General features: G+C 40.2%; 2 protein-coding genes across 2 annotated transcripts in view; one reads left to right on the top strand and one right to left on the bottom strand.

Annotated features, from left to right (window-relative positions):
* Positions 1–2234, bottom strand: part of SDHC (succinate dehydrogenase complex subunit C) — a 50066-nt gene extending 47832 nt beyond the window's left edge. Inside the window, exon 1 of the mRNA XM_051998252.1 lies at positions 2133–2234. Coding sequence (XP_051854212.1) covers positions 2133–2152 — 20 coding nt within the window. The 5' untranslated portion in view covers positions 2153–2234. The remainder of the gene's footprint in view (positions 1–2132) is intronic.
* Positions 2235–18028: 15794 nt separating this feature from the next.
* Positions 18029–24409, top strand: MPZ (myelin protein zero). Its single transcript, XM_051998250.1, is given in 6 exon segments — positions 18029–18201; positions 20732–20898; positions 21306–21519; positions 22617–22752; positions 22955–23015; positions 23193–24409. Coding segments are annotated over 6 exon segments (939 nt in total). The 5' UTR covers positions 18029–18134; the 3' UTR covers positions 23487–24409.
* Positions 24410–25782: the final 1373 nt, after the last annotated feature.

Raw genomic sequence — 25782 nt, 5'->3', positions numbered from 1 at the left:
AGATCACATCCCATTTAAATATGGTCATTTGAACTCATCAAAGACAACTAGAAGTTCTCTATCTTCCTTATCCTGGATTTCAAAAAAACCTACTGATCATTTTTGCAATTCTCTGTAGTCAAATGATCATTTACCTTGGCAAAGAAAATAAAAGTAAAATTATGAACTGAACTACTCTGCCTTCTCTAAGTCATCTACAATCATTGTCCTATAGATAGAACCTAGATCTATCCTTTGATCTGGGCGTCTTTTCCCTAATAAAGCTAAAAGAAAAACATCCAACATTTTTGTTGTTCTTAGTTTTATCTTTTATCTTAGTCTTACTTTTTATCATTTAACTTTTAAACATCTAATTTGTTTAGTTGTTACTAAATTTACTAATTGGTTTAGTAAAGCCAAATGAACTTCAGTGCATCCCATCTGTATTTTTGGAAAACTCTTTTCTTCTTCACCTGAGCTGTTACTCTTTGTAACTTAAAATTTCAATCTTTTGAGTTATTTCTATCCTGTCTGCATTGACTCACAAGATTTACATAATATATTTTATTATTTTTAATACTAAATAGTAATACTTTTATATTTTACATACATTTTTTACATATTATTTGTCACCATGAAGCATATTGTCAAATGAAAGAAAACAACTCATTGGCATTGAGTAAATTCTACTTGGTACCTGGATTGCATACAGTAGATGACACAACCCGAAGATATCTACTGCCAGTGTGCCTCAACTTTAAATTATGGCTGAAATCCCCAAAACACACTGCCTGGAAGCAATGTAACCCAATAGCCTTTGAGGGCCAAAATATAAACCTACTGACCAGGGTACTAAGGCCACATGTCAATTTCACCAAAGTTCCCTGGTGTAATAGTGATAACGGAAATAAATACTAATTCCATATTAATAATGTGGCACAGCAGGTAACTCCTACACAGCTCACATAAAAAATTAAAAGGACGCATCACACAAGTCTGCTTTGGCAGACCTCACCTTGCCATTTTCTAGAGGGGAAAAGGGAGAAAGATAATTTTTTCTTCCTTTAGAAAAATCAAAGATTTTTTAATTGTTTTTTTAATTGTTTTTACACTTCATGAACTAATACGTGGGAAAGTAATGGTTGAAATATTTTCTGAGAGGCAGCAAGTGTATAGAGCACTTGGAGTTCAAATGGGGTCTCAAACACTTACTAGCTGTGAAATCTTGAACAAGTCACTTAACTTGGACTATCTCAAAAAAAAAAAAAAAAAAAAAAGCAGGGGGTGGGTGGAGGCAAAATCAAAGCTTGAACAATACTCCACCAATAAAGTAACACTTTTCCAAAACTTGGCAATGTCATCCATACTCCTTGCTTCATTAGCATCTTTGTGCAGAATGCAAAAATCTACTCCCCTCAACTTTTCAAAAATTCGAGTTGTTGAATTCAGATATTCTCAGCAATTCTCAAAATTAAACTCAACCTCATTTAATACATGTTTACTGAGTTAAATAAATGTTTTTAATTCGTATTGTCCCTGTCTCCCTTCCCCCTCCCCCACTTGCTTAAACCTCTCCCAACTAGAACCTGACCTTCACCCCCAACTGCCACCACCTTCCTTCCTCAAATTTACACATTATCTTGTCTAAACAAACAAGCCTCCGCGCTTTTACCAGTTACTGTGTATTTAGGCCCCTCTCATCACGAAATTCAACATTTATTAAATGCTTGCAGTGGGGAGACAAACATATAAACAAAACAGTTCCCTGCCCTAAAGTCGCTGACCTGGGGGACGGGGAGGATAATTTATGTACACTTCTGTCTACTACGAGGATAATTAGTAAGGAGGCAAGGGAGAGCTCAGTCCAAGAACTTTTGTTGAATTTCGGGTGGGTTGTGGGACAGTTTGGAAGAGAGAGGTAACCTTTGAACCTCGCGGGAGCGCGCTCACGGGGACCGGGGGAAGGTCGGCGCATAACCCGGGCCCTTTGCGCCCCGTTAGGACCCAGCCAAGAAAGAGAATGAAACCCTCAAAGCCCCAGATCCCTCCCCGGCCCACTGACATAGAGCCGCGGCTCCCGGCTGGTCATCATGATCCCCTTTCCCTTCTCCCACCCCAGGAATCGCCGCTCCCAGTTCCCAGGCTAAAGTCACCTCAACAACAGAGCAGCCATCTTGAGGACCTCGAGTGGGCGGAAGTGACGCCAACGCGGCTGCGCGTTCACGATGCTCGGGACTCGGGTGTTCCTTGGTCACGTGGGGGATCTGGCTGTCCTTAAAGGGTTCTTGTGACCTCTGCAGCCTTCTTCCTGGACTGTCAAACAAAATCACTTATTTATCCTCTCTCCGCCCTTAGACTAGGTCCAGAGGTCCAGCCAAAGCTGCCGTCTCATTAAAAAGCGTCTGTGCACCTTTCCTTCTTTTCCCTCGCCGAATTTTGCTTCTCGTCTCAATAACCAAAGACTCTTAAACCTTAAAAGTCATTTAATCCAACCCGCTCTTTTTACAAATGAGGAAACTGAGGCTCACAGAGAAGTTAGGTGGGTGGATAGCGCGCAGGACCGGAGTCAGGAAGATCTGCGTTCCAGTTCATCCTCAGACATTAGCAAGTCAGAACGAGGGTGCCTCAGTTTCCTTATCTGTAAAATGGGGATCGCAACGGCGCTGTGAGGACCTTTGTAAAGTGCTGTATACATGCTAGCTATGATTGTTAGATGGCTTGCCCAAGGTCACACAGGCAGCAAATGATCTTGCCCAAATGCAAACCTAATTAGGTCCTGGGATTCTGTGCTTTTTAACCAATACCAAGGTGCCACTTATATCAGTTTTACAGCAGAATTCCTCAGGTCTTCCTTTCCTCCTCTTTCCCTGTGCCAGACTACTCCATGCATCTGTTCATTCATTACTACTTCACAGCACTGGTCCAGATCAGGGGAGATCTTTCAAGACAGTTGTGAAAATCGAGTAAGGCTTCATCTACTTCAGAGTTTGAGCAGGCCTGAAGGACTTAGAAGATCGAGTCAAGGGCATACCTAAGTCCCCTTCCTGCTATTCTCCCATGACATCAGTATCTCCGAGTTTGGGTCAAATATCTCTGTGTATTCAGACATCCTGTCTCTGGGTTTCTTTTAGGATTTATGGCCTCCCCCATCCTGACAGCTTCTTACCCCTTCCTTTGTTCAGAGAAAAGGTATTTAAGAAGTTGGGGTTCCTCCATTCATTTGCTGGCGGCTGGCGGGTGGATGCTGGACTCCTCCAGCCCTGGGACCAACATTGATTCGTTGGTCCCAGTATATCTTTGTCTCTGTCTGACTGGATAATTTGAGATGAGAGTCCTGTCCAATCCATCTTACTCTCCCATTAATAAAATATTAAAAACTCTCTAGTCTCTCTCCTGCCTCAGTTTCTCGGGCATTACAACCCCTCACCATTTCTGAACCACACAGCACTGTACTAGTAGAGGAAAATACTTAAAATACTTAAAAGTAATTAAGACAAAGTTCTTTTTTTATTTTAATTTTTTAATTTTCAAAACATTCATAGTTTTCAACATTCACCCTTGCAAAACCATGTGTCTCAAGTTTTTCTTCTCCCTTCCCCACACCCCCTCCTCTAGGCAGCAAGTAACCATATATATTAAATATGTGCAATTCTTCTATTCATATTTCCATTTATCATACTACACAAGAAAAATCAGATCAAAAAGGAAAAAAAATTAGAAAGAAAACAAAAACAAACAAACAACAACAAAAAAGGTGAAAATACTATGTTGTGATCCCCATTCAGTCCCCACTGTTCTCTCTCTAGGTACAGATGGCTCTCTCCCTTTCTAGATTCCCACCCTCTCCTAGTTAATAATGTAAATTACCCTTTAGCTCACAAATTCTGGTCCCTTTGAATTCCAATAGAAGATCTGACCTGTTCCAGCCCCACCCAGATCTGAGCCAACTTTGGAGCTACACCCAAAAGCCCCTCGAGTTAAATCTCCCATTATAAAAGGGAGACACTGGGACCTCCTCTTTGCAGAGATTCCAAACATGGCTACCATGTGAGGATCCTCTATCCACTGGACCCTCTGTCCACTGGACCCTCTGTCCAGTGCCCTCCTTATCTCTATCTTTACCTATCTCCTTACTTCCAAACCTAATAATTAACCTCTTTTATCAATCTAGCTCTAGGGGCCAATAAATGCTTTTATTGGGAACTCATGCCGCTACTAGACCCCATTTACCACCATATCCTTGTGCTGAATCCAAGGAGGTTGCAGGGGAGCTTTGCTTGACATCCTGTACCCTAAACCTGCCACTAGACCTTAACTAAACCCTAATTTCATTTAGGTACCCCAAATCTAGACCTCAACAAGACCATTGGAGTTAACCTGAATCACCTATTGTTGAAAAAAGCCAAGATAAGACAAATTTCTTTTATACCACAACCCTTTCCACCTCTACCACTACACACAAAGTCACTTTACTCAATCTATTTTCTTCTCCCAAATTGGATCTTCCAGCCTCTTGACCTGAGCTCTCTTGGTGGGGCCTCCCACCCAATAGCTATTTCATCAAAGATGGAGGAATGAGACCAATTAAAGGTCCCTGATTATTAAATATCCGTCTCTAGTTCATCTTAGAGTAGAATTAAGGTGTAAAATAGGGGTATTAGGGAAGCAGGCAGAGTCATGTCTCAACTAGAGGCATAGGAAGGACTATCCAGCCTCTCAAACTACAACTCCCCAAGATAGTTCTCCCTTCCATCTTCTCTTTTCATCCAGCACTAAGCTGTCTCTTGTACAACATGCCCATTATTCTGCCGCAAACCTTTTCTGTGTGTCTTGTTTCTATACTGTGTGGGTAATGCCTGCAGGTACAAGAACCTTTTTAATGAGGTAAAGGGAGGTTTGTATCCGGGGATGAGGAAGATGTCTCTAGTGGTATAGGGTAAAGAAACCTAAGAGTGATACTGTTTAAGTAAATAATTATCAAGTGATAATCATTAACTAAATTGTTACCTCAACTGGGAGGAAAAAGAAGGGGAATTATGCAATAAATCTTAAAACATTCCTGAGCTTTAGGTTGAGAAGAAAAAGAAGGAAGGGAGGGAGGAAGGAATGAAAGAAGGAAAGAAAACAGGAGGCATAATGGAAAGAATATTCCCTGGACTGAGTCCCAGCTCTGCAAGCTAATTATGTACCCCTAAGCAAAAGACTCAAGCTTTCTGAGCCTTAGCTTCAGTGAAATTAAAGGATTGGACTGATCTCTAATCCTTTTCAGTGGAAATGATATATGAATTCCCTGACATACATATTTAGACAGCTCTAACTATTAGAAAGGACTTTTTTTTTAATGAACTAAAATCCACATTTCTGTAACTTCTACCCTTAAGTCCTAAATTTGACTTCTGAAAGTATACAAAATAAATCTAATCATCTTCCATACAAAATCATAAAATTTTAGAGCTGGATGAAAGCTTTTCAAATGTTTGAAGACAATTATGTTTCCTTGTTTTCTATTCTCCAAGGCAAAATATCCCCTGTTCTTGTGATCATTCTTTATATCACATGGTTTCAAGTCCCTCTCACTATCCAGGTCATCCACTTCTGAATTTGCTTCAGTTTTTTAATGTTCCCCTTAAAATGTGGCTCCCAAAACTGTTGTCCACATTTTTTTTCAACCAGGGAAGAGCATTTTTATGAATACATTGAAGACCATTTTATCTTCACAATAACTTTCAGAGATAGAATTAAACACTTTATTTCAGAGATTGAAAAAGGTTAAGTGATCTTGTTGGGATCACAAAGAAAGTAAATGGTACCATTGGGAGCCCAGGTTCTCCTACCAGCAGTCTCTTCACTTCACTAGTGGGATAGAGGGTGTGTTCAGGGAAGACTAGTATAATTGGAAAGAGGGCTGCCAAGTTCTTTCAGGGCTGCTTTCTATTTTTGATTCCAAAAAGCTGTAGCGGTCACAGCAATCTGCCACACCCTGGTAAACTGTTCTGGCAAACAGATTAAACCAGGCTGAGGATAACCAAGGGGTCTCAAACCTTACAGTGAATTAGGGGAGGTCTACCCGAAGCCTGTGAAGACTTCCCAGTGTAGAATGGGCAGATGAGTACAATTTGTTCCAATTGTGAAGCAGCTATTGTGGAGTGCTTATGATCACCAACACTGTATTCCCTTTACCTAAATTAAATAAAATTTCATGGATGCACCCTTGTGGCAAATGTTGGAATTTAATAGACTATGTGATTGTAAGAAAAAGAAACAGATAAGTTATGAGTGACAAAGGCAATGTGTGGTGTAGAGTGCTGGCTGATGATAGACTTAACTTCTCCAAGCTGAATGTTCACATTCAATAAAAGTGGTGGCCTCAAGGCAAAAAGATTACTAGAAAAATTAATGTCAACAGATTAGAGGGCTTCTCTGAGAAGCAACAGTTTGTTGCCAACTCAGGGTAAGCTGAACCAACACACAGTTGGCAACAGTGATGCAAAAAAGGAGTGAACTGCTTTCAGAGATTTGATGTATAGCACTAAATTTGCTCATTTGGGTCAGAATACTGGCAGATGTCAAGATTGGTTTGATGAAAATGATGGGGAGATTCAGAAGCTGCTAAATGAAAAATGAGAACTCCATAGAACATACCAATAGGATAGTTCATACATCTCTAAGAAGATAGCATTTAATTCCATCAAAAGTACAACTGAAACTTAGAAAGCTGCAGGATTCTTGGCTCCATAAGACAGTTAGAATTTAGTTTTATGCTGATAGTAACAATCCAAAGTGTCTTTATGAGGCATTGAAGACTATTTACAAGCCAAAGACCTATGATGCATCTAAATTACTTAGTGCTGATAGTGCTACATTGATTAGTGATAATGACATGACCCTAGTGATATGGGCCAAACACTTCTATGGTATTCTCATTTAAATCAATGCTGAAACTATTGACCTTTTACTTCAAGTTGAAATCAATCATTCCCTAATTGAAGTTCCAACTGAAAGAGGCTATTTTCATGTGGCAAAGCACTGATGCTAATTCTATTCTAGCTGAGATTTACAAAGTGGGGGATACATTGCTTATACAATAGCTGACTGAAAATTTCCAGATTATATAGCAAAAGGAGATTATACCCTGGGAGTTGAAGGATGCCTCCATTGTTCTCTATAAAGGTAAAGGGAATAGATTGTCTTGCAACAATCACAAAGTGGACTCTTTCTTAGTCATTGCTGGCAAGATTCTTGCCAAAGTCCTTAATGGACTGATCCTACACCTGGAAAAAGGTCATCTGCCTGAAAAGTACAGAGGCTTCAGAAGGAATCAAGGAACAATTGATATGTTTATTGCCCCAAAACTCCAGGAGAAATGACAAGAGCAGAAGAGAAGTTTGTATACAACATTTGTAGATCTGACCAAGGTCTTTGATGCTGTCAGTCATGAAGGCTCATAGAAAATTATGTTAAAATTTGGTTGCCCAGAGAAGTTCATCAGTACAGTACATCAATGTCATGCTTGCCTAGGTTCCAGACAATGGACAATACTCTTGAGCTTTCTCAGTCACCAAAGTGGAGTGAAACAAAGCTGTGTGGTAACCTCATGATTTTTAGAATGATGTTTTCAGCCATGTTGTCAAACATTTCAATGAAGACAATCAGCATCAAAGTTAGCTACTGCACTGATGGTAAATTCTTCAACTTGAAAAGACTGTTACAAGTCAAAACTAAAGTGGAACAAGTGTTGGTACAAGATTCTTTGTTTGCAGATGACTATGTACTCTGAAGCTGAGATGCAAGAAAGTATGGATCAATATTCTGCTGCTTGAGCTAATTTTGGCCTAACAATTAACAACAAGAAAACACAGGTACTCCAACAAGCTAACACCACATCATCCATACGTGGAAACTTCATTACAGCAAAGTTTTTAATGTTGTGGATAAATTCACTTATCTTGGCAGTATACTTTCCAGAGATATACACATAGATGAGAAGTTAGTATAATACACACTTTGCTAGAGCTAGCTCAGTATTTGGGAGGCTCCAAAGGAAAGTATGAGAGAAAAGAAATATTAGACTGACGACCAAACTGAAAATCTGCAATGCTGTTGAACTGATCTCATTGTTGTATGCCTAAGAAACCTGGATAGTATACTAGTGTCCTGCCAGGAAATTGAAATCCTTCCAATTGAATTCCTTCTTAGGAAGATTTTGAAAATCACCTGTCAGGATAAGATACCAGACACAAAAGTTATTTCTCAAACTAAACTGCCAAGCATTCAAACTCTACTGCAGAGAGCATAACTCTGTTGGTCTGGCCAGATTGTTTGAATGCCAAATATTTGTACACTTGCCAAAAAGACTTTTATGGAGAACTCACACAGAGCAAGTGTTCACAAGTTGATCAGAAAAAGAGATGCAAAGACACTCTCAATGTATCTTAAGAATTTTAGAATTAGAGCACCAGTTCAAATTTGATCTCTGACACTTAACACTTCCTAGATGTGTGACCCCGAGCAAGTTAGTTAACCTCAATTACCTCAGCAAAAAACAAAAAACAAACAAAAAACCCACAAAACTTTAGAATTGATTGTATGATATGGGAGACCCTGACACAGGACTGCCCAGCATGTCTTCCCTCATAAGAAAAGGTGCTGTACTCTATGAGTTGATTAGTGATGGTGATTTACTCTAGGAGTAAAGCAGAACTGAATTAGCTCAGAAAATTTGCAAGATGTACAAAGTTAGAGAAACCACTCCCAAATGTTCATAGGGACCATTTGTGTCCAACCTGTGGCAGAGCATTCCGAGCTCATATTGGTCTGTTTAGCCACAATCAGACACATTATAACTCCATTCTAAGATAGTGATGTCATTTTGGTCCTCTCAAAAAACAACAACAACAACAAAAAAAAAAAAACAGAGGATAACAACAATTAAGCTCCTACTATCTGCCAGATTGTGCTAAATATCTAAATATTGGGGTTACAAAGAAAGACAAAAGGTAGTCCCTGCCTCCAGAAAAGCTCACAGCCTAAGGGTGAAGACAATATACAAACAACTACATACAAAAATGTTATTACAAGATAAATAGGAAATAATCCATAGCGAAAAGGCATTAGAATTAAGAAGGATTGATGGAATCTTGGTCCTAGCCCTAACGATCCTCTCATTCCTCTCTCTTCCACCTCATTAGAACAAAAGTCCCTTTTACTTTTTTCCCCCCATACCTTAATCCAATCACAGGGATTTTTCCCCCACTTCACAAGATTCCTCCAAACATATCTGAGATTATCCAAACATATGCAAAATCTCCTCAATTTTCCTGCTCTACCCAATTCTCCTGTTTTTTTCTGAAATTTCCTCTTCTATATAAGCCCACATCTCACTCTACTGGGTTGGCTATCTCCCTTAAGGAGGAGGCCCATAGATGTGTCACCCCAAGTAAATTCCCAAATAAGTGTCCATGCTTGATTTGGAAATAGCTTGACTCTGAATGCTTTCAGAGGTGACACTAAAATCCACACCCTAGCACACCAACATCACTGACATATCCCAATTGAATTGGTAAAGATTTTCTTTAGAAGGTGGGATTTTAACTGGGACTTGAAGGAAATAAGGGAAGCAGGAGGCAAAGGTGAGAAGGATAGGTATTCCAGGCATGGGGAAGAGTCAGTAAAAATATCAAGTCAATAGATGAAGTTGATGAAGGTGAATAAAAGGTCTTTGCTAGCTGGGTGGGCCATAGGGAGAAGCATTAACAGAAAAAGGACTGAATTCTTATAAATTGAAACTAAGCTATTTTATAAGACAAGCTGGGAGAAACAGTCACAGAATTATCTTGTCCATAAATGGACCTTTTGTTTATCTTTAAGTGAGCCTTTGTGGCAGTGGGCCTTTGTTGAATTCTTTGCATTGACAAAATTATCTTGACTCCACAGTTATTGTATTTAATCAAGTCAAAATATAGATGTCAACCCTGGAGTTATTTTTTCCTATTAAAGAACCTATTGGTACCCGCTTCTTGTTTAACTCCATTTTGGAAACAGTCCACTCATCAATGGTATAATAATAAAACATTTACCTCTTGATTTGGAAATGGTCTAAGCCTACAATTTTTTTTAAAGTTTTTTTTATTTTCAAAACATATACACAGATAATTTTTCAATATCCACTCTCGCATAGCCCTGTGTTTTGGATTTTCCCCTCCTTCCTCATACCAATTCCCCTAGATGGCAAGCAATACAATATATGTTATAATATGTGTTAAAATATATGTGAAATCCAATATATGTAAACATACAATTCTCTTGCTGCACAAGAAAAATCAGATCAAAAAGGAAAGAAAATGAGTAAGAAAACAAAATGCAAGCAAACAACAAAAAGAGAATGTTATATTATGATCCACATTTAGTTCCCACAGTTCTCTCTCTGGGTGTGGATGGCTGACTTTCTCACAAGATCATTGGAACTGGTGTTAGTCATCTCATTGTTGGAAAAAGTCACATTTATCAAAATTGATTATCATATAATCATGTTGTTGTGTACAATGATTTCCTAGTTCTGCTCATTTCACTTTGCATTAGTTCATGTAAGTCTCTCCAGCCTCTCTAAAAATCATCCTCCTGATCGTTTCTTACAGAACAGTAATATTCCATAACATCCATATACCATAACTTATTCAGCCATTCTCCAACTGATGGCTTCAGTTTCCAGTTTCTTGCCACTATGAAAAAGGCTGCCACAAACATTTTTGCACATGTGGGTCCCTTTCCTTCCTTTAAAATCTCTTTGGACACAGGTTCAATAGAAAGAGTGCTGGATCAAAGGATATGCAGTTTGATAACTTTTTAAGCATAGTTCCAAATAAGCCTACAAATTCTTTTGAGACATCTCACAATACCAGTTCCAAAATATAATATATTTTTAAGATTCAGCCCTCCTTCCCAGCAGAGCATCTTCTCTGAGGAACAGTAAGAAGGCTAATTTCTGGATTGAAGAATATGAGTAAGTTGTAAAGATACTAGAGAAGCAAGAGGGGAAAGGGACTAGGTTATGAAGGACTTTGAATGTCATAGAAAGAATGTTGTATTTGATCCTGGAAGTAACAGGAGCCCCTGGAACTTACTGAGTAGGAAGATGACATGGTCAGATTTAAGCTTTGGGAAAACCATTCTGGTTGTTGAATGGAGGACAGAGTAAAGGCAGACCCACCAGCAGGCTATTGTGATAGCCCAGTCATGAGATGGTAATGACTTACATTGAAGTGATGACCATGTCAGAAGAGAGGGGAGTATTGGAGAGATGCTGCAAAGGTGGAATTGACTGGCCTTGACATCTTATTGAATAAGGAGGGTAAGAGATATTGAGGAGTGAAGGATGACACTTAAAATGCAAGCCTGAAAACTCGAAAGACAGAGTGGTCTCAACAGTAACAGGGATGTTTGGAAGGGAAAAGAGTTTAAGGAAAAAACAATGAGTTTGGTTTTGGATATGCTGATTTTAAGATGTCTATAGGACATCCAATTTGAGGTATCAAACTGGTGGTTAGAGTTGCAAGACTGAAGGTCAGCAGAGAGGTTAAGACTGGATAAAAACATTTGAGAATCATCAACATAGAGATGATAATTGAATCTATGGGAGTAGATGAGATTACTAAATGAAATAGTATAGAGGGAGAAGAAAAAAGGACCCAGCATGTCCCATAGCATGGGACTTCCATGCTTAGCAGGTGTGATGAGGATGAAGATCCAATGAAGTATAGGTCAGATAGGTAAAATGAAAATGAGGAGAGAGATCCTGAAAACCTATAAAAAAAGAGAATATCAAGGGGAAGAAGATGAGTTAACACTAAGATACATCTATGTTTCCCAAAATGTGAGAGATTTCTAAATTTCTGATGATCTCACAGTTTTGAATTTCACAAGATGCCTCAATAGCTGTAAGTTAAGAAAATGGGCAAGGTAATTTCCATAAAATATGATGAGCCATGTTATAGAAATATGATAAGTTCAAAAAATCAATGAATTTCGTTAATGTGGGTATTTCCCCAATTTCCCTCAGAGATTATAACCCATCCATGTTCTCTCACAAATCCTCAGCAAAAGAGCTACCCAATGTATTAGAGGTCTTTTTGTAAGTCATTCTTTAAAAAATTATTTCATGATTTCTAGTTTCAGTACCCTAACTGTACATTAATAATTCTTTACTTTTACATGACTGGCCCATATCTTTTTCCAATCATATATCTGTCTCATCAAAAACCATAAATCTATGCTTGCACATAAGTAGAGAGATGCTGGAGCCAGTTATATTAGACAACCAGAGCCAATTGTTAAATTTTCAGTGTGAGCATTTACACCTCAGAAAGGCAAAACACTACAAATCATATCTTGATTGATTATGTTGTTGAATGTTTAGATTTAAGAAACTGATGGAGAAAACATTAGTAATGCAACTTAAATTTAAAAGTATATTGTAAAGGGGGAGAGTAGGAGAGGGAGAAAATTTTGGAACTCAAAATCTTGTAAAAATAAATGCTAGAAATTTTCTTGTCATGTATCTAGAAGGAAAATCAAATACTATTATATCAAAAAAATTGCCATAGAAAATGATAGCAATAACAATATTAATGGGTTTAAACAAAAAATATAGTGTATATTTTTTCCTGAAGAGCTAGTTATTAAATATTTACCAGCAAAACTCTGCCCATAGATCATAAAATATGCTGCCATTAACCATGTGTTACTCCTTTAGCCTTTGACTTACCCACAAATTTGATCGTTTAGAAATATATCATTAGTGATCTAAATTACTATTAATCCAAGAAATACAAATTGAAACAATTTTGAGGCATCCCTTACTCATCAGTTTAGCTAATATGAGAAAAAAGTAAAGTAATAAATATTGGAAGGGATGTGGGAAAACTGAATACTAATGCACTGTTGGTGAAATTGCAAACTGATCCAAACATTCTGGAGAATACTTTGGAATAATAAGGTCTATAAAGCTGTGCATACCATTTGATCCAGCAATAGGACTGCTAGATATGTATCACAAAGAGATTTTTTAAAAGGGAAAAGAACCTATTTATACAAAAAAATATAGCAGCTCTTCTTTGTGGTGGCTAAGAATGGTACATTAAAGGGATGCCCATCAATGGGGCAATAACTAAACAAGTTGTGGCTTATAATTGCAATGGAATATCATTGTGCTATGAGAAATGATAAGCAGGATGATTTCAGAAAAAAATTGGAAAAGACTTACATGAACTGATACAAAGTGAAGTAAGCAAAATCAGGAGAACATTGTACACAACAGCAATCTTGTATGATGAAAAACTCTGAATGACAGCTGTTTTCAACAATAAAATGATTTAAGACAATTTCACAGAATTCACAATGAAAAATACTATCTGCCTCCCAAGAAAGAACTGAATGCACAACAGAGCATACTCTTTTTCATTTTCTTTATTTTTCTTTTTTTGTTGTTTATTTTCTCACAAAAATTTGCTAATATGGAAATGCTTTGCATGATTGTATATGTATAAACTATATCAGATTGTTTGCCATTTCAGGGAGGGAGGAAAGAAGGGAAGCATAGAATTTGGAGCTCAAAACTTTAAAAAAAAGTCAAAAATTGTTTTTATATGTAATTGGAGAAAAATAAAATATTTCAAAAATATATTCATTTGGATTGTATATACCATAACCCATTAACCTGAACAGTATATAAAAATAAGAAATTATATAAATTATATTGAGAAGTTATTTATTTTGTAAAAGGTATCACCATATAATTAAATAAAAAGCTTCTTAAATACCACAAAAATATTTCCTTGAACCTAACTATTGAATCCAAAGATGTATATTGATCTTCTTTAAGTACTGAAATATGCCTATATTGGGGGAAGTATGATACAGTAGAGGTACAAGTAAGGTACAAGAGTTGGAGTCAGGAGAGATCTGGGCTCAAACCCATTTCTGATACTATTTTTATGATTCTGATCATGCTACTTAACTATCTTCTCTGGGCTTCAGTTCCTTCATTTTTAGAATGGGCCCAAAAATAACAATAATACTAAATGAGATAATATAAGTGTTTTGCAAAACCTAAAATACTATGTAAATGTTAGCTGTTATGTTGTTATTGGGGACATTATCTGAAGTGGGAATGTTTGGATCAGCTGAAGAGTAACAAACACTCTGTAGAGTGGATTGTAGAGACTGACATGTTTACGACTTAACTTAAAATCTAAAACCCAGCAACAGTTCTGAGCTTGGAATAAAGGATACCTCAAACTGCCATAAACACTAAAAGCTATTTAACTCTTGTCAAGTCACTTAACTTTTTTTAGCTTCAGTTTCCTCATCTGAAAATGGGATATAAGAAGCATCTTGATGTGGTGGATATAGAGCCAGCCTTTTACCCATCTATATTCAAATCCTACCTCTGACCTATATTGGCTAGATGACCCTGGGCAAGTTAACTAATCCCTCGGTGTTTAGTAATCTCCAAGATTATAAATTGCAGAGAAGATGCCAATTTGCTCTGACAGAAGAGGTTTCCTTACTAAAGAGTTCTCTGTATCAGTGACATCCCTATCTTTGTTCTTACAATAGGGATAATAAAAGCACCTAATTCACAGTTATGAGGGTCAGATTGGATTATACAATACTATGATATATATATATACACACATAAATATATATAATCTTTATATATGTGTATTCATATATATATCATTTTGTAAATTTCAAAGAGCCATTTAAATTTAATTAATTAATTAATTAATTATTATACATAGTATCTTTTGTATATTTACATGTTTAGCACAGAGCTTTGTGTAGAGATTAACAATTTTTATCATCATCATTATCATTACATATCATTTAGATAATATGCCCTATTCAAGAACATCATGATAGAGCAAGTATCCTACCTATCTCTAATTAATTCACATCATTTGCAGATGACACAAAGCTAAGAGGAATAGCTGACATGCTGGAAAATAATTAGGATTCATCAAGATAGAGCATTGGGCCAAATATAATAAGATGAATTTAGTAGAGACAAATGTAAAGTTTTATACTTGGGTTCAAAAAATAAATTTCACAGTAGCTCTCCAGAGAACATGTCCAGCAAGAACCAAGATACTTATTTCTGCACTCCCAGGGACCCTGCGTCCTTTCCTCATCTTCACCTTCAGCTGTCTTGCCTTCTTAGAGAATTACCTGGGGCACTGAGAGATTATAGACCGTGTCTGGGGTCACTCAGTATGTTTCAGAGACAGGACGTAAACTCAAGTCTTTCTAGCTTTGAAGCTAGTTTTCTATGCCTGACATCTCATTGGTATATCTATCTACAAACACATACACATATATGCATATATATATACATATGTCTATACAAAAGTTATTGGTAACTCTTAATAGTCTACTTGTTTGGAGCATACGTCCATCTTAAGATTCCAAGAAAAGCAGTTATTGAATTAAATTTAATACAGAGTTCTAACACAACAGTTGTTCATTTGCAAATGACAAACTGTACAATATTGAAACAAACAGAGAACACAGACTGCTTTAGTAATCGGTATATGAAGACATATAGAAATTTTAGGTAAGAAGTAGGGAAATATGGACACTAAAATTTTTGAGAAAAGATGAGAATTTGGTTACTAATTGACAATTAGCTACTAAACAAACAAACAAACAAAAATGATTTGGGAAAAGAAATGAGAGATTTCAGAACAGATTTCAGAACAGGGTAAAAGATTTTCTTTAGTGTCACTTGTTGTCAGGCAGATTGGTTGGCCAATGCGAAGCTATAGTACTCTCTACTGCCACCAGCTGCTGAGAAAAATAAAGAATAGAGCAAACTGCTTTCTTTTAAGACTTACTGATGATAAGGAGTATGAGAATATGCTCTGTTCTCTATTGATTTTCGGAGGTGGAGGAAGAAGATGAAAAGGAGGAGGAGGAGGAAAAAGGAGAAAAACTTTCTGCCAACTTTAAGATAATGGTCTTTTCTTTTTCCTAAAAGAGCTTAACAGAACTTTGGCCTAAGGCATCAGCTAAATTAAAAGCTGAAAGTGACAGTTGCTCTTTAACAGTAAACTGTTCTCCGACAAGAATTTCTGCTGTGAAGAAGCTTCGCAGAGTGAAGATTAGAAGCAGAGTATCAGAGAGGGGCTCCATTGAATTGACTAATCCAAGATGTTGTGCCCAGGTGTTAGTTAAATATAGTGTGGGTCAGTTCTGCTTAATAGCAGAAGCATCCATTTAATAGAATCTATGCTCATCAAAAAAACTTTTGACAGTTCCTGAGATGAGGGAACAAGGAAAGGAATAAGTATTTCTTAAGTTCCTATTATGTGCCAAGCATTGTTCTAAGTGTTTTACAAATATTATTTCATTTGCTTTGATAGGAAAAAAGCTACTGAAGTCCATAGTTCCATAGCCTTGGCTATTTGTAAGTAATACTACCCAAAGACTTGTTTGTATATTAACTCTTCCCAGGAACACTATATATGGTTTACAAGATCTAAACTTTTATGCTAATCAGCCATGGGATCAAACTTATCAGTGATACTATTTTTTCAGCTTGAATAAAGTAGAGAGACCTATCCTAAAAATAATTTTTAAAAAATCAATTAAATCTTAGTGGCTAATTTGTTGAATGGAAACTATCCCAGAGGAGGCTCATGAGCTACAGAGTTAGTGGAATGGCCTATAAAAAGATTACCCACAGGAATCTCCAGTAGTAACCTTAATCCAGATTCTCTGAGATAGGTAGAAGTAGGGTGATCCAAACAACCCCACTCAAAGGAAAGAGAATGAGAACCTGGAGAGAGCTGGGAATCTGTGTCACATCTAGTGAACTGCTCCAGTACCTTTGCCAAGAAAACCCCAAAATGGGGTCATGGAAAATAGAAGACTGAACAATAAAATGGGTCATAACTGGGCTACAGAGATATTTGAATGTGGAGCAAGGTGTATGTGTATACACATACACACACACACACACACACACACACACATATATATATAGAGCTGCAGAAGAGAGATATCTTCTAAGACCTAGCTGTATTATCCTGTTTATACTTAAAAGCATAGCACTTGTTTGTTTGTTTTTTTTCTTTATTAAAGCTTTTTATTTTTAAAAACATATGTGTGGACAATTCTTCAACATTAGCCCTTGCAAAAAAAAATGTTCCAATTTCCCCCTCTTCCCCCTGCAGATGACAAGTAGTCCAATATATATTAAACATGGTAGAAATATATATTAAATCCAATATATGCATATATACTCTGACACTACAGAGGTCCTGCCTAGTTACAGAAGGGGTCAGAATAAAGGGAGATTTAAGGAGTTAGAACCCCTAAAGTCGTGGCCAACAAGAAGGAAGAAAAGAGACAGTAATGATAATATAAAACAGCACTGATGTTTGCTAAAAGTAATGACTGGCATGAGGAACAGAAGGAAGGCAAGAGCTTCTCCCCAGGAGAGCTCCCCAGACAAGAGATCCCTCTTCCCAGAAAGATTGTCTTGGAAGCAACTTGGATGAGTTGAATAACCTAGCTATCTCCAGAGATCTGTATGGCTGCAAAAGTCCCCAAGAAATTAAGACTTCTTCTTAAGACATCTTTAGATAAAAATGTCCTCACTCTTAGGCACTCCACACATATCCCTGGGTCACAGACCAAGCAGAGGTCCCTCCAAGAGCTCCCTGAGGACCCAGAGCTTTATTACCCCTCCTCATCTGGGAGCCGTGTGTCTCTATTCCTGTCCCTGCTGCTACTTCTACTTCCCCACCACCACTACCACCCCCTTAACATTCCAGTTAGGGGAGCAGGGAGGCCATTTCACACAAAGCAATCTGTGTAGGGAAGTATGTGCCCTCCCTCCCAACCCTGGGCACACAATGCTCCTTCTCCACCCTAAGCTCTGCCCCCCTCCTCTTTTCCCTCCCCACCACCCCCCAAATACACATGCCATACTGCAATTGGCCACTGACTCAGGCCAGCCCCCCCACCCAGGCTAGATCCCCAGGGGATTTTAAGCGGGTTCCAGGAGACCCTGCTCAGTTTCTTGTTCTTCCCAGGACTTTCCCAGGCCCTCTGGCGTCCCGGGCCCAAGCCCAACCCCAACCCCAGGCCCAACCATGGCTCCTGGGGATTCCCCAGCCATCCCCATTCCTGTCCTGACTGTGCTGCTCTTCTCCTTTTTGGGTAAGTGGAGATGCACCCCCTTCCCCCTCTTTAGATACACATTTTTAGGCACATTCAAACATATTATTATATGGTAACTGTCATTATCTCCTAGCTTCCTACCTCATGCCTTCATATTCCTTATTTCCCTTTTGCTCACACCATCCCTATTTTCAAGAGAACAAGAATGTGGTGTAAGTCAGGGAGGATGAAGGGACATATTCTGGAGGGAAAGCAGGTATCTATGAATGTTGATAGAGATTATTTCCTTTTTGCTCACACCATCCCTATTTTCAAGAGAACAAAAACATGGTGTAAGTCAGAGGGGGAGCGAAGGGACATATTCTGGAGGGAGAAAGCAGGTGTCTATGAATGTTGATGGAGAGCTGAAACCCAGATGGGGAAAAAGAGACTGCTTTCAGAGCTGTAGCTGAGAGCCTGCCAAGGCAGATGTCAGGGAGGGTGAGGGTGGGAGCAAGATCAAGATACCTGGTTTCCAGGCCCCACTCAACATCCAATCCCCCACCCCTCAGCACACTGACAAGTTTCCTGATAGCTGAATACATGAGAAAAGGTCAAGTGTGATCCGAGGGAGGGATCTTAAAACTAATTAGTTGTCAAGGTTCTTTCTTCGGAGGAACAACTCCTGTCTTTGCCTGTGTGTGTTGGGAGGGTTGGGTGGGAGGGAAAGGGGTGCTAGACTGTTCTTTTAGAACTGTCTTCCTTTATGTGCATTCTGACATCCTTCTCTTCCTCTCCCCAACTTAGCATGTCATGCAGTGGGTGGGTAAGGAAAGGAAGGACTATCTGCAGGATTCTGGGGGCCCAGAGCCTGGGAGAGGATGGGGGATGGGGAGAAGTGAATAAAATGGAGTGGGGCAAGTCAGAACATCAGCCCAGAGACTTGAACTCCAGCTGTTTTAAGTGGATTGCACTGAGCCTCACAACCTAGAACATGGAGGAACACCTTAAGAAAAAGCTGAGAGGGCAGTTGGGTGGTGCAGTGGATAGAGCATTGACTCTGAAGCCAGGAGGACCTAAGTTCAAATCTGGTCTCAGACACAATTCCTGGCTGTGAGACCTGGGCAGGTCACTTAACCCCAATTGCCTCCTTAAAAAAGAAAAGGAAAAACAGAGGGTGGGGAGCTGCATAAATGATAAGGACCATAATGACTTGTTGACTTGAAGCTGCAAGTTTTACCAAGTGCTTTGTTCACAACAATCCTCTTGTTGAGTGATAGAGAGCCCCAAAGCAGAGGGACTAGGATCTAGCCAGGTAAAAGGGAGGTAGAATTTGGACCTGAGGAAGAACTTCCCCACGGTGAGAGACTGTCTGGGATGTTCCTGGGTACTGAGATAGAGCACTTAGGTATGGGGGAAAGGAGGGGGAGGCCCAGACCAGACCAGGCCCCTCATTTCAGCCAGACAATAGAGCACTGTCTGCTTGGTTAATCCCTCACCCCACCTCCACCCCACGCCATTCAGCCTAGGGAACAAAGGGACCTTCAGCCACTATCACTCCCTGGGGTGCTGCCCACACAGTGTTCCTGTCAGCACTTCCCTTGTGCCAGCCCTGGGTGGGGGCACAGGGCCAGTGGGAGCTTTAAGGGAGGGGGAAAGCAAAGGTAGAATACCAAGAGGCTTTGAGTTAATTTTTTTTTACTTCAATATCCACAAAGGTGGATGGAAAAGAGGTGCTGGGTATCTCAGGAGAGTTCTCTGGGAAGCAAGGGCTATGTTCACATCTTTGTCTTAATTAAATATTCTTTAGCTAGAAGTTCCTACTCAGCTGAGTGGTGGGCTAAGTGAGAGAAAGTGAATGGTCCCCCATTTCATCTTTTTTTACCCAAGATTCCAAAGCTCCAAGGCTAACCTAACCAAAGGAAGACTAAGTTGACTCCAATCCTGGATCCTAGCTAGTCTACATGTCAGAACTTAATTCCCTGAACAGCTCCCACCCCCTAAAAGATTCAGGGCCAGAAACATTGTTCTCCTGGGAAAGGCAGAGAAGGTGCCACATTGTATTCCCTCTGGAGTTTCAAGCAGCAGAGTAGATGGATATTGGAAAGTTCCTGTCCTACAAAGTCCATACCCAGGGTATATAGCTCCAACCCACATCAAGGATAAGATTATATTCTGTCATCATTTTTTAGCTATTTTTTCCTGTTTAGATTTAATAAAAATGGAGTGAGGAAGGAAAGATTCTCTAGACAGTGAGAGAGAAAAGCTATCATAATTCATCCTTTATTTCTTGAAAGGCATGAAGAGGATTCACTTGGGATGTTGATTTCTTTTGACCCACAGTATATAAAGAAACGCACAGACAGATACATGGTTTATGCAGACCTATCTAGTTGAGATCTCAGTTATTTAGGACTTTAGGAACAGATAATTTGTATTTCCACCATTCCTATTTCCTCAAGCTAGACTCTTTCCATCCTCCGGTGGCCCCTGGGTTATTGATTTCCCATGTCTCCTATTGATTGTTCCTTGTCTTGATCGTGTTAGTTTCGTGCCAGCTCTGACCTGGAGGGGGCTCATGTGTTTTCAGTGTTGTCCCCGGCCCAGGCTATTGTGGTTTACACGGACAGGGAGGTCCATGGTGAAGTGGGCTCCAAGGTGACTCTGCACTGTTCCTTCTGGTCCAGCGAATGGGTCTCAGACGATATCTCCTTCACCTGGCGCTATCAACCTGAAGGAGGCCGGGACGCCATCTCGGTGAGGGTCTGGATACTACACAGCAAATAAAAATGGAAAAGTGGAAGGTTTATAGATTATTAAAAGGACTCAGAGGAGAGGGACCTACAGGGCAGGAAGGAACAGAATTTGGGTTGAAGTAAAAGATGTAGGGGCCCTAATGTTAATTTTAATAGGACAGAGATATTTTAGGAACAGTGGGTGGTAAATGGCAGTCCATCGCCTGGATGCCATTGTGACTAAATGCCCACACTCCTGGCATTATTCCCTATTCCCACTCTCTTTCCATCCCACTCTGCTCCAGCCCTTTTCCTATGCCAGACTAGGTCATTGATGAGAAGAGACAGTCTTGGCAATGACCCCCATGCCCCACTTGCCCTCAGGCACCAGAACCTTAGAACCACTTCTATCTGAATTCCATACCATAGATTTTCCACTATGCCAAAGGCCAGCCTTACATCGATGAAGTCGGTGCCTTCAAAGAGAGGATTCAATGGGTTGGGGATCCTCGGTGGAAAGATGGCTCCATTGTCATCCACAATCTAGACTACAGTGACAATGGTACCTTCACCTGTGATGTGAAAAACCCACCTGACATTGTTGGCAAGACTTCTCAGGTCACACTTTACGTCTTTGACAAAGGTATGGGGGGATGGAGAATGGGGAGGGAATAGAGGAAGAGAGGGAAGAATGAAGTTCAAATAAATGAATTTTTACTAAATTGTATGTTAATCATGTATAGGACTGCTTGCCATCTGGGGGAGGGGGTGAAGGGAGGGAGGGGAAAAATCGGAATAGAAGTGAGTGCAAAGGATATTGTAAAAAATTACCCTGGCATGGGTTCTGTCAATAAAAAGTTATCATTATTAAAATAAAATAAAATAAAAAATAAAAAAATTGTATGTTATAACACACATAAATTATGTACTAAACATATGTAGAAGGCACTGTTAGACAATGGGATTATGAAAACAAAAATATCATCCCTGTTCTCAAAGAGTTTGTGCTCTAATATAAGTATAATATAAGTAAACTGAGGGAAGGAAATACTAATGAAGGATGAAGGGGGCAAAGAAGGATTCAGAAAGGAATTGGCTTTTGAGATGATCCTTGAAAAAAGCCAAGGAGGTAAGAGGAAATATGAGGAAGCAGGTTCTGGAAAATCCATGAGGGGACACCTAGACATGGCAGATGCTTTGTCCCAATTTATGAAGAGAGAAAATAAGAGCATTACGTTCAGGAACATCTAATAGGAAAAGTGGGCTAGAACAGTTTCTGAGGGGACTGGTATGAAATAAAGCTGAAAAGGTGGTCAGATTCAGATTTACTGAAGGCAATAGGGAGCTCCTAAAAAAAATTAGCAAGATAGGTGCATTAGAAAAGTTTATTTGGGGGAGCTAAGTGGAGAACATATTGGAGAGAGGAAAGTTGGAAACTGCCCAGAGGACAAGAGGGAGAGGAGTTAGAAGATGAGCAGTACCTCATATAGGGCTATGAGAAGAAGAATCCCAGAGATTCATGAAAAGAAGAAGTCAACTTCTTGTTGGCTCTGCCAGCTTGTACTACAAGGCATCAGGGGATGGCTTCTAGCTTTTTTACACTACAAAAGCACCCTCAGTCATGGAGGAAGTAAGACATCTTTCTGATGACCCATAGGAAGGAGCCCTCAGAAGTCTAGGGCTGCAGGCAGTAGATCCTCCTGCTCCTCCCAACCTTTTCTCTCTTCCCTCCCTATTCAGTGCCCACCAGGTACGGGGTGGTGCTTGGTGCTGTGATTGGGGGTGTCCTGGGGCTGGTGCTGCTGCTGGTCCTCCTCTTCTATTTGATTCGATACTGCTGGCTTAGGAGGCAAGCGGCTCTGCAGAGAAGGCTCAGGTAAGGGGAAGTATGTAGAATAGACCCCTAGATGTCAGGGAAGGCCTCCGAGGAGGGGCAGGGAGGTCTCTGGGGTGGGAAGGGGTTTGTTAAAGCTCAGCAGCTCTGGGGCTCCTGTCTCAATCGGTCTCTGCCCCATATACCAATCACAGTCTAGCTCTTCCCTTGTGACTTGTTGAACATCATCACCTTTTCATTGCAGTGCTATGGAGAAGGGAAAGCTGCACAAATCCAGCAAGGATTCATCTAAACGCGGTCGGCAGGTCAGAGGAACCTCTGAGGATTCTGGGGAGAAGGGGGTGTCAGGGAGGAGATGGGCAAGGGATCATAGAGAGAGAAAGAAGATGGGGAGGGGAAGAAACCCCTGAGGTTGAATGAAAGGAAGGGGGTGGGGGCGGGGGTGGAAAGAACTGACTTCTGTTTAATATATACTATTGCAGACACCTGTTCTGTATGCCATGCTGGACCACAGCCGGAGCACCAAAGCAGCTAGTGAAAAGAAGTCCAAGGGGCTTGGGGAGTCTCGCAAAGACAAGAAATAGCGGTTAGCCGGCCGGGCAGGGGGCCGGGGGCCGGGGGCAGAGCCCTCGAAAGGCTCCCAAGTAGTGGTCATTGAGATGGAGCTCCGAGGGGATGAGCCGGGCGCTGAGCTCCGGCCTGCGGTCAAGTCCCCCAGTAGAACCAGCCTCAAGAATGCCCTCAAGACCATGATGGGCCTGGACTCAGACAAGTGACCACTCCCTCAGGCCCTGCCAGGATATGGGGGCCTAGAGCCCCCCACCCCTGCCCAGTGCCCCTCATCTCCATCTTCTCTCTCTCTCTCCTCTCCTCCCCCTACCCCACTCCAAGGTGTAAGTTTCATTCCAAGCCATAGTCCCCAGGTACCTCACTCTCCGCCTCCAACTCTGGCTCTCAGGGAGTCCAGCAGTGCCCGCCCCTCCCCACTACCTACAACCCTAATAATGGCTGTGTGTTTGGTGCTGAGAAGAGGGGGGCCCCCATTCCTGCTCAGCCTGCCCTCTCCCTTTACCCTCTTTTCCAAGACCCATCACCCAGCTCCTTTCTTTAGTCCCCCATCCCCGGTCCCTAGCTAACACCCTAGATTAAGCTTTCCTAGGAGCTGATCTAGGGTTTGTTGTTGTTGTTGTTTTTTTTTTTTTAATAATCTATTTGCTATTTTTTATCTGTATCCAGCCTACCCCTCTTGCTCTCCTCCGGTACCCCATCTTCCCCCTCCCCATGACTGAGAACAAATGACGTCATGAGGCTTCTGATGTTCAGTGTAATCCCCTGCTCACTCTATCCTCAGCCCAATCCGTGGGCTGGCCCAAGCCCGGTCCTCGGTTCCCAGGGTGGGTGCCCCTCCCTCTTCCCCTTGGAGCTAGGATCTGGGGCTGGACTTCTGTCGGAGAAGGCTCGAGGGGAAATGGGGAAGTAGGGAGGGGCAGGGAGGGTGTGTGAGCCAGGCCATGGCCTTGGGGAATGACTTTTTAAAAAACTAAACTCAGAAGCAAAAATGGAAAGAGAAAAGAAAGAGAGATAGGATGCACTCCCAGCCACAGGGAAATGAATGCCTAGAGTTTTTCTACATTCTGTATATTTCCCCTAAGATGCCCCAAATGTGTTAAATGTTTAATAAACACTGACATTTCCAGAAGCTGTAGGGTCTGCCTCTTATTCCCTCTCTCTCTGCAACAACCCCCAGTCTCTATCCTCCTCCCAGTCCCCTAATCCCGCACCCTCAATCCCAAAAGATAGATAAACTCAGATAGCTTCCCCCTTGCCCCGAAAGCCTGACCTCAGAGCTGCTCGTGACCCTGTTAAGGTTTCTGGGTTTCAGGCTCCAAAGGAGTGAAGGTATCAGACATATATCGCACCCCCTTTATAATTCGCATAGCCATCCCACCATTGTTATTAAAGACTCTATTGTAAGGTCCTCTGCCTCTCTAAAATCATTTTCATATGGATCAGTTTAATGATAAAAAGGGGGAAAAAAAGAAGGAACTATATATCTGACATATTCCAAGCACTGAGTAGGATGCAGTAACTAGAATCAGACAACAGGGGGCTTTCTTGCCCAAACGAGCATCTCAAACTTCTGTCCTCCCTTTCCAGATAATTTATGATCCCATTTTACACAAGCCGACTAATCTCCCCCAAAATCTTAACATCATTAGTGCCCACCCCTACTCATAATTAATCTTTTTTTTTTTTAAAAAAATCACTTCCTTTCCCTGGCTAGCACTGACAAGTAGAGAAATTTCTTCTTGTTATTAAAATCATTTAGAGCAGTGAGTCCCAACGCTGGCCTTGAAACATTTTAAAGCATCTTCCTTTATTATGATGGTTCTCACAAAACTCTGTTAAAACAAATTCCTTTGAATTACCTTAAAATTAAAATCACTCTATATTCTAAACTGCTCTTTTGAGGATGGGAGAGACAATATGATTGGATAACTCCAGAGAAATTGCAAGTATCTAGTCCATTAAGTCCCCTTGTTACCAAAAGCATGAACATGAGTTTCTTTCACTGCAGCCCAGCTGTATGGCCTTGAATTCTGTATATCAGAACAGTCTTCTCTCATTGGATAAAAAAGTCCAAGTGTTTCTCATTCCATTCATTCTTTTAATTCATCTGGATTTCGGCTTCAAACATGGTGGAAGACATATGTCATTATAGTTTACATTCAAATTTCATCCATATTTCATCCAATAAATCAACTATGATGACAAAGAATCATGTGAAGGCTCTGTGTGTATACCAATTTTTTTTTAATATTCTCTTGCTCTGTTTCAATAAATGTATCTCTTCCTAATTTTTAATTAACTAAGTGTTAAATGTTTAATAAGCATTTAACTGATCCAGACCTGTGCTGGGCTTGAAATCAGTAAGATCTAAGTTTGAATAAATGTCCCTGACATTTATTAGCTATGTGACCTTGAGCAAATCACTTTGATGCTCACTTTCCTCATATGTGAAATGAGGCTAATATTCATTAGTACCTCTCTCATTAGTGTTGTTGTGAGAAT

The sequence above is a fragment of the Antechinus flavipes genome, chromosome 4 (assembly GCF_016432865.1).
Source record: "Antechinus flavipes isolate AdamAnt ecotype Samford, QLD, Australia chromosome 4, AdamAnt_v2, whole genome shotgun sequence".
Classification (NCBI taxonomy): domain Eukaryota; kingdom Metazoa; phylum Chordata; class Mammalia; order Dasyuromorphia; family Dasyuridae; genus Antechinus; species Antechinus flavipes.
The sequence above is the reverse complement of the archived record's forward strand: the minus strand, read 5'-3'. Positions and strand labels throughout refer to the sequence as shown.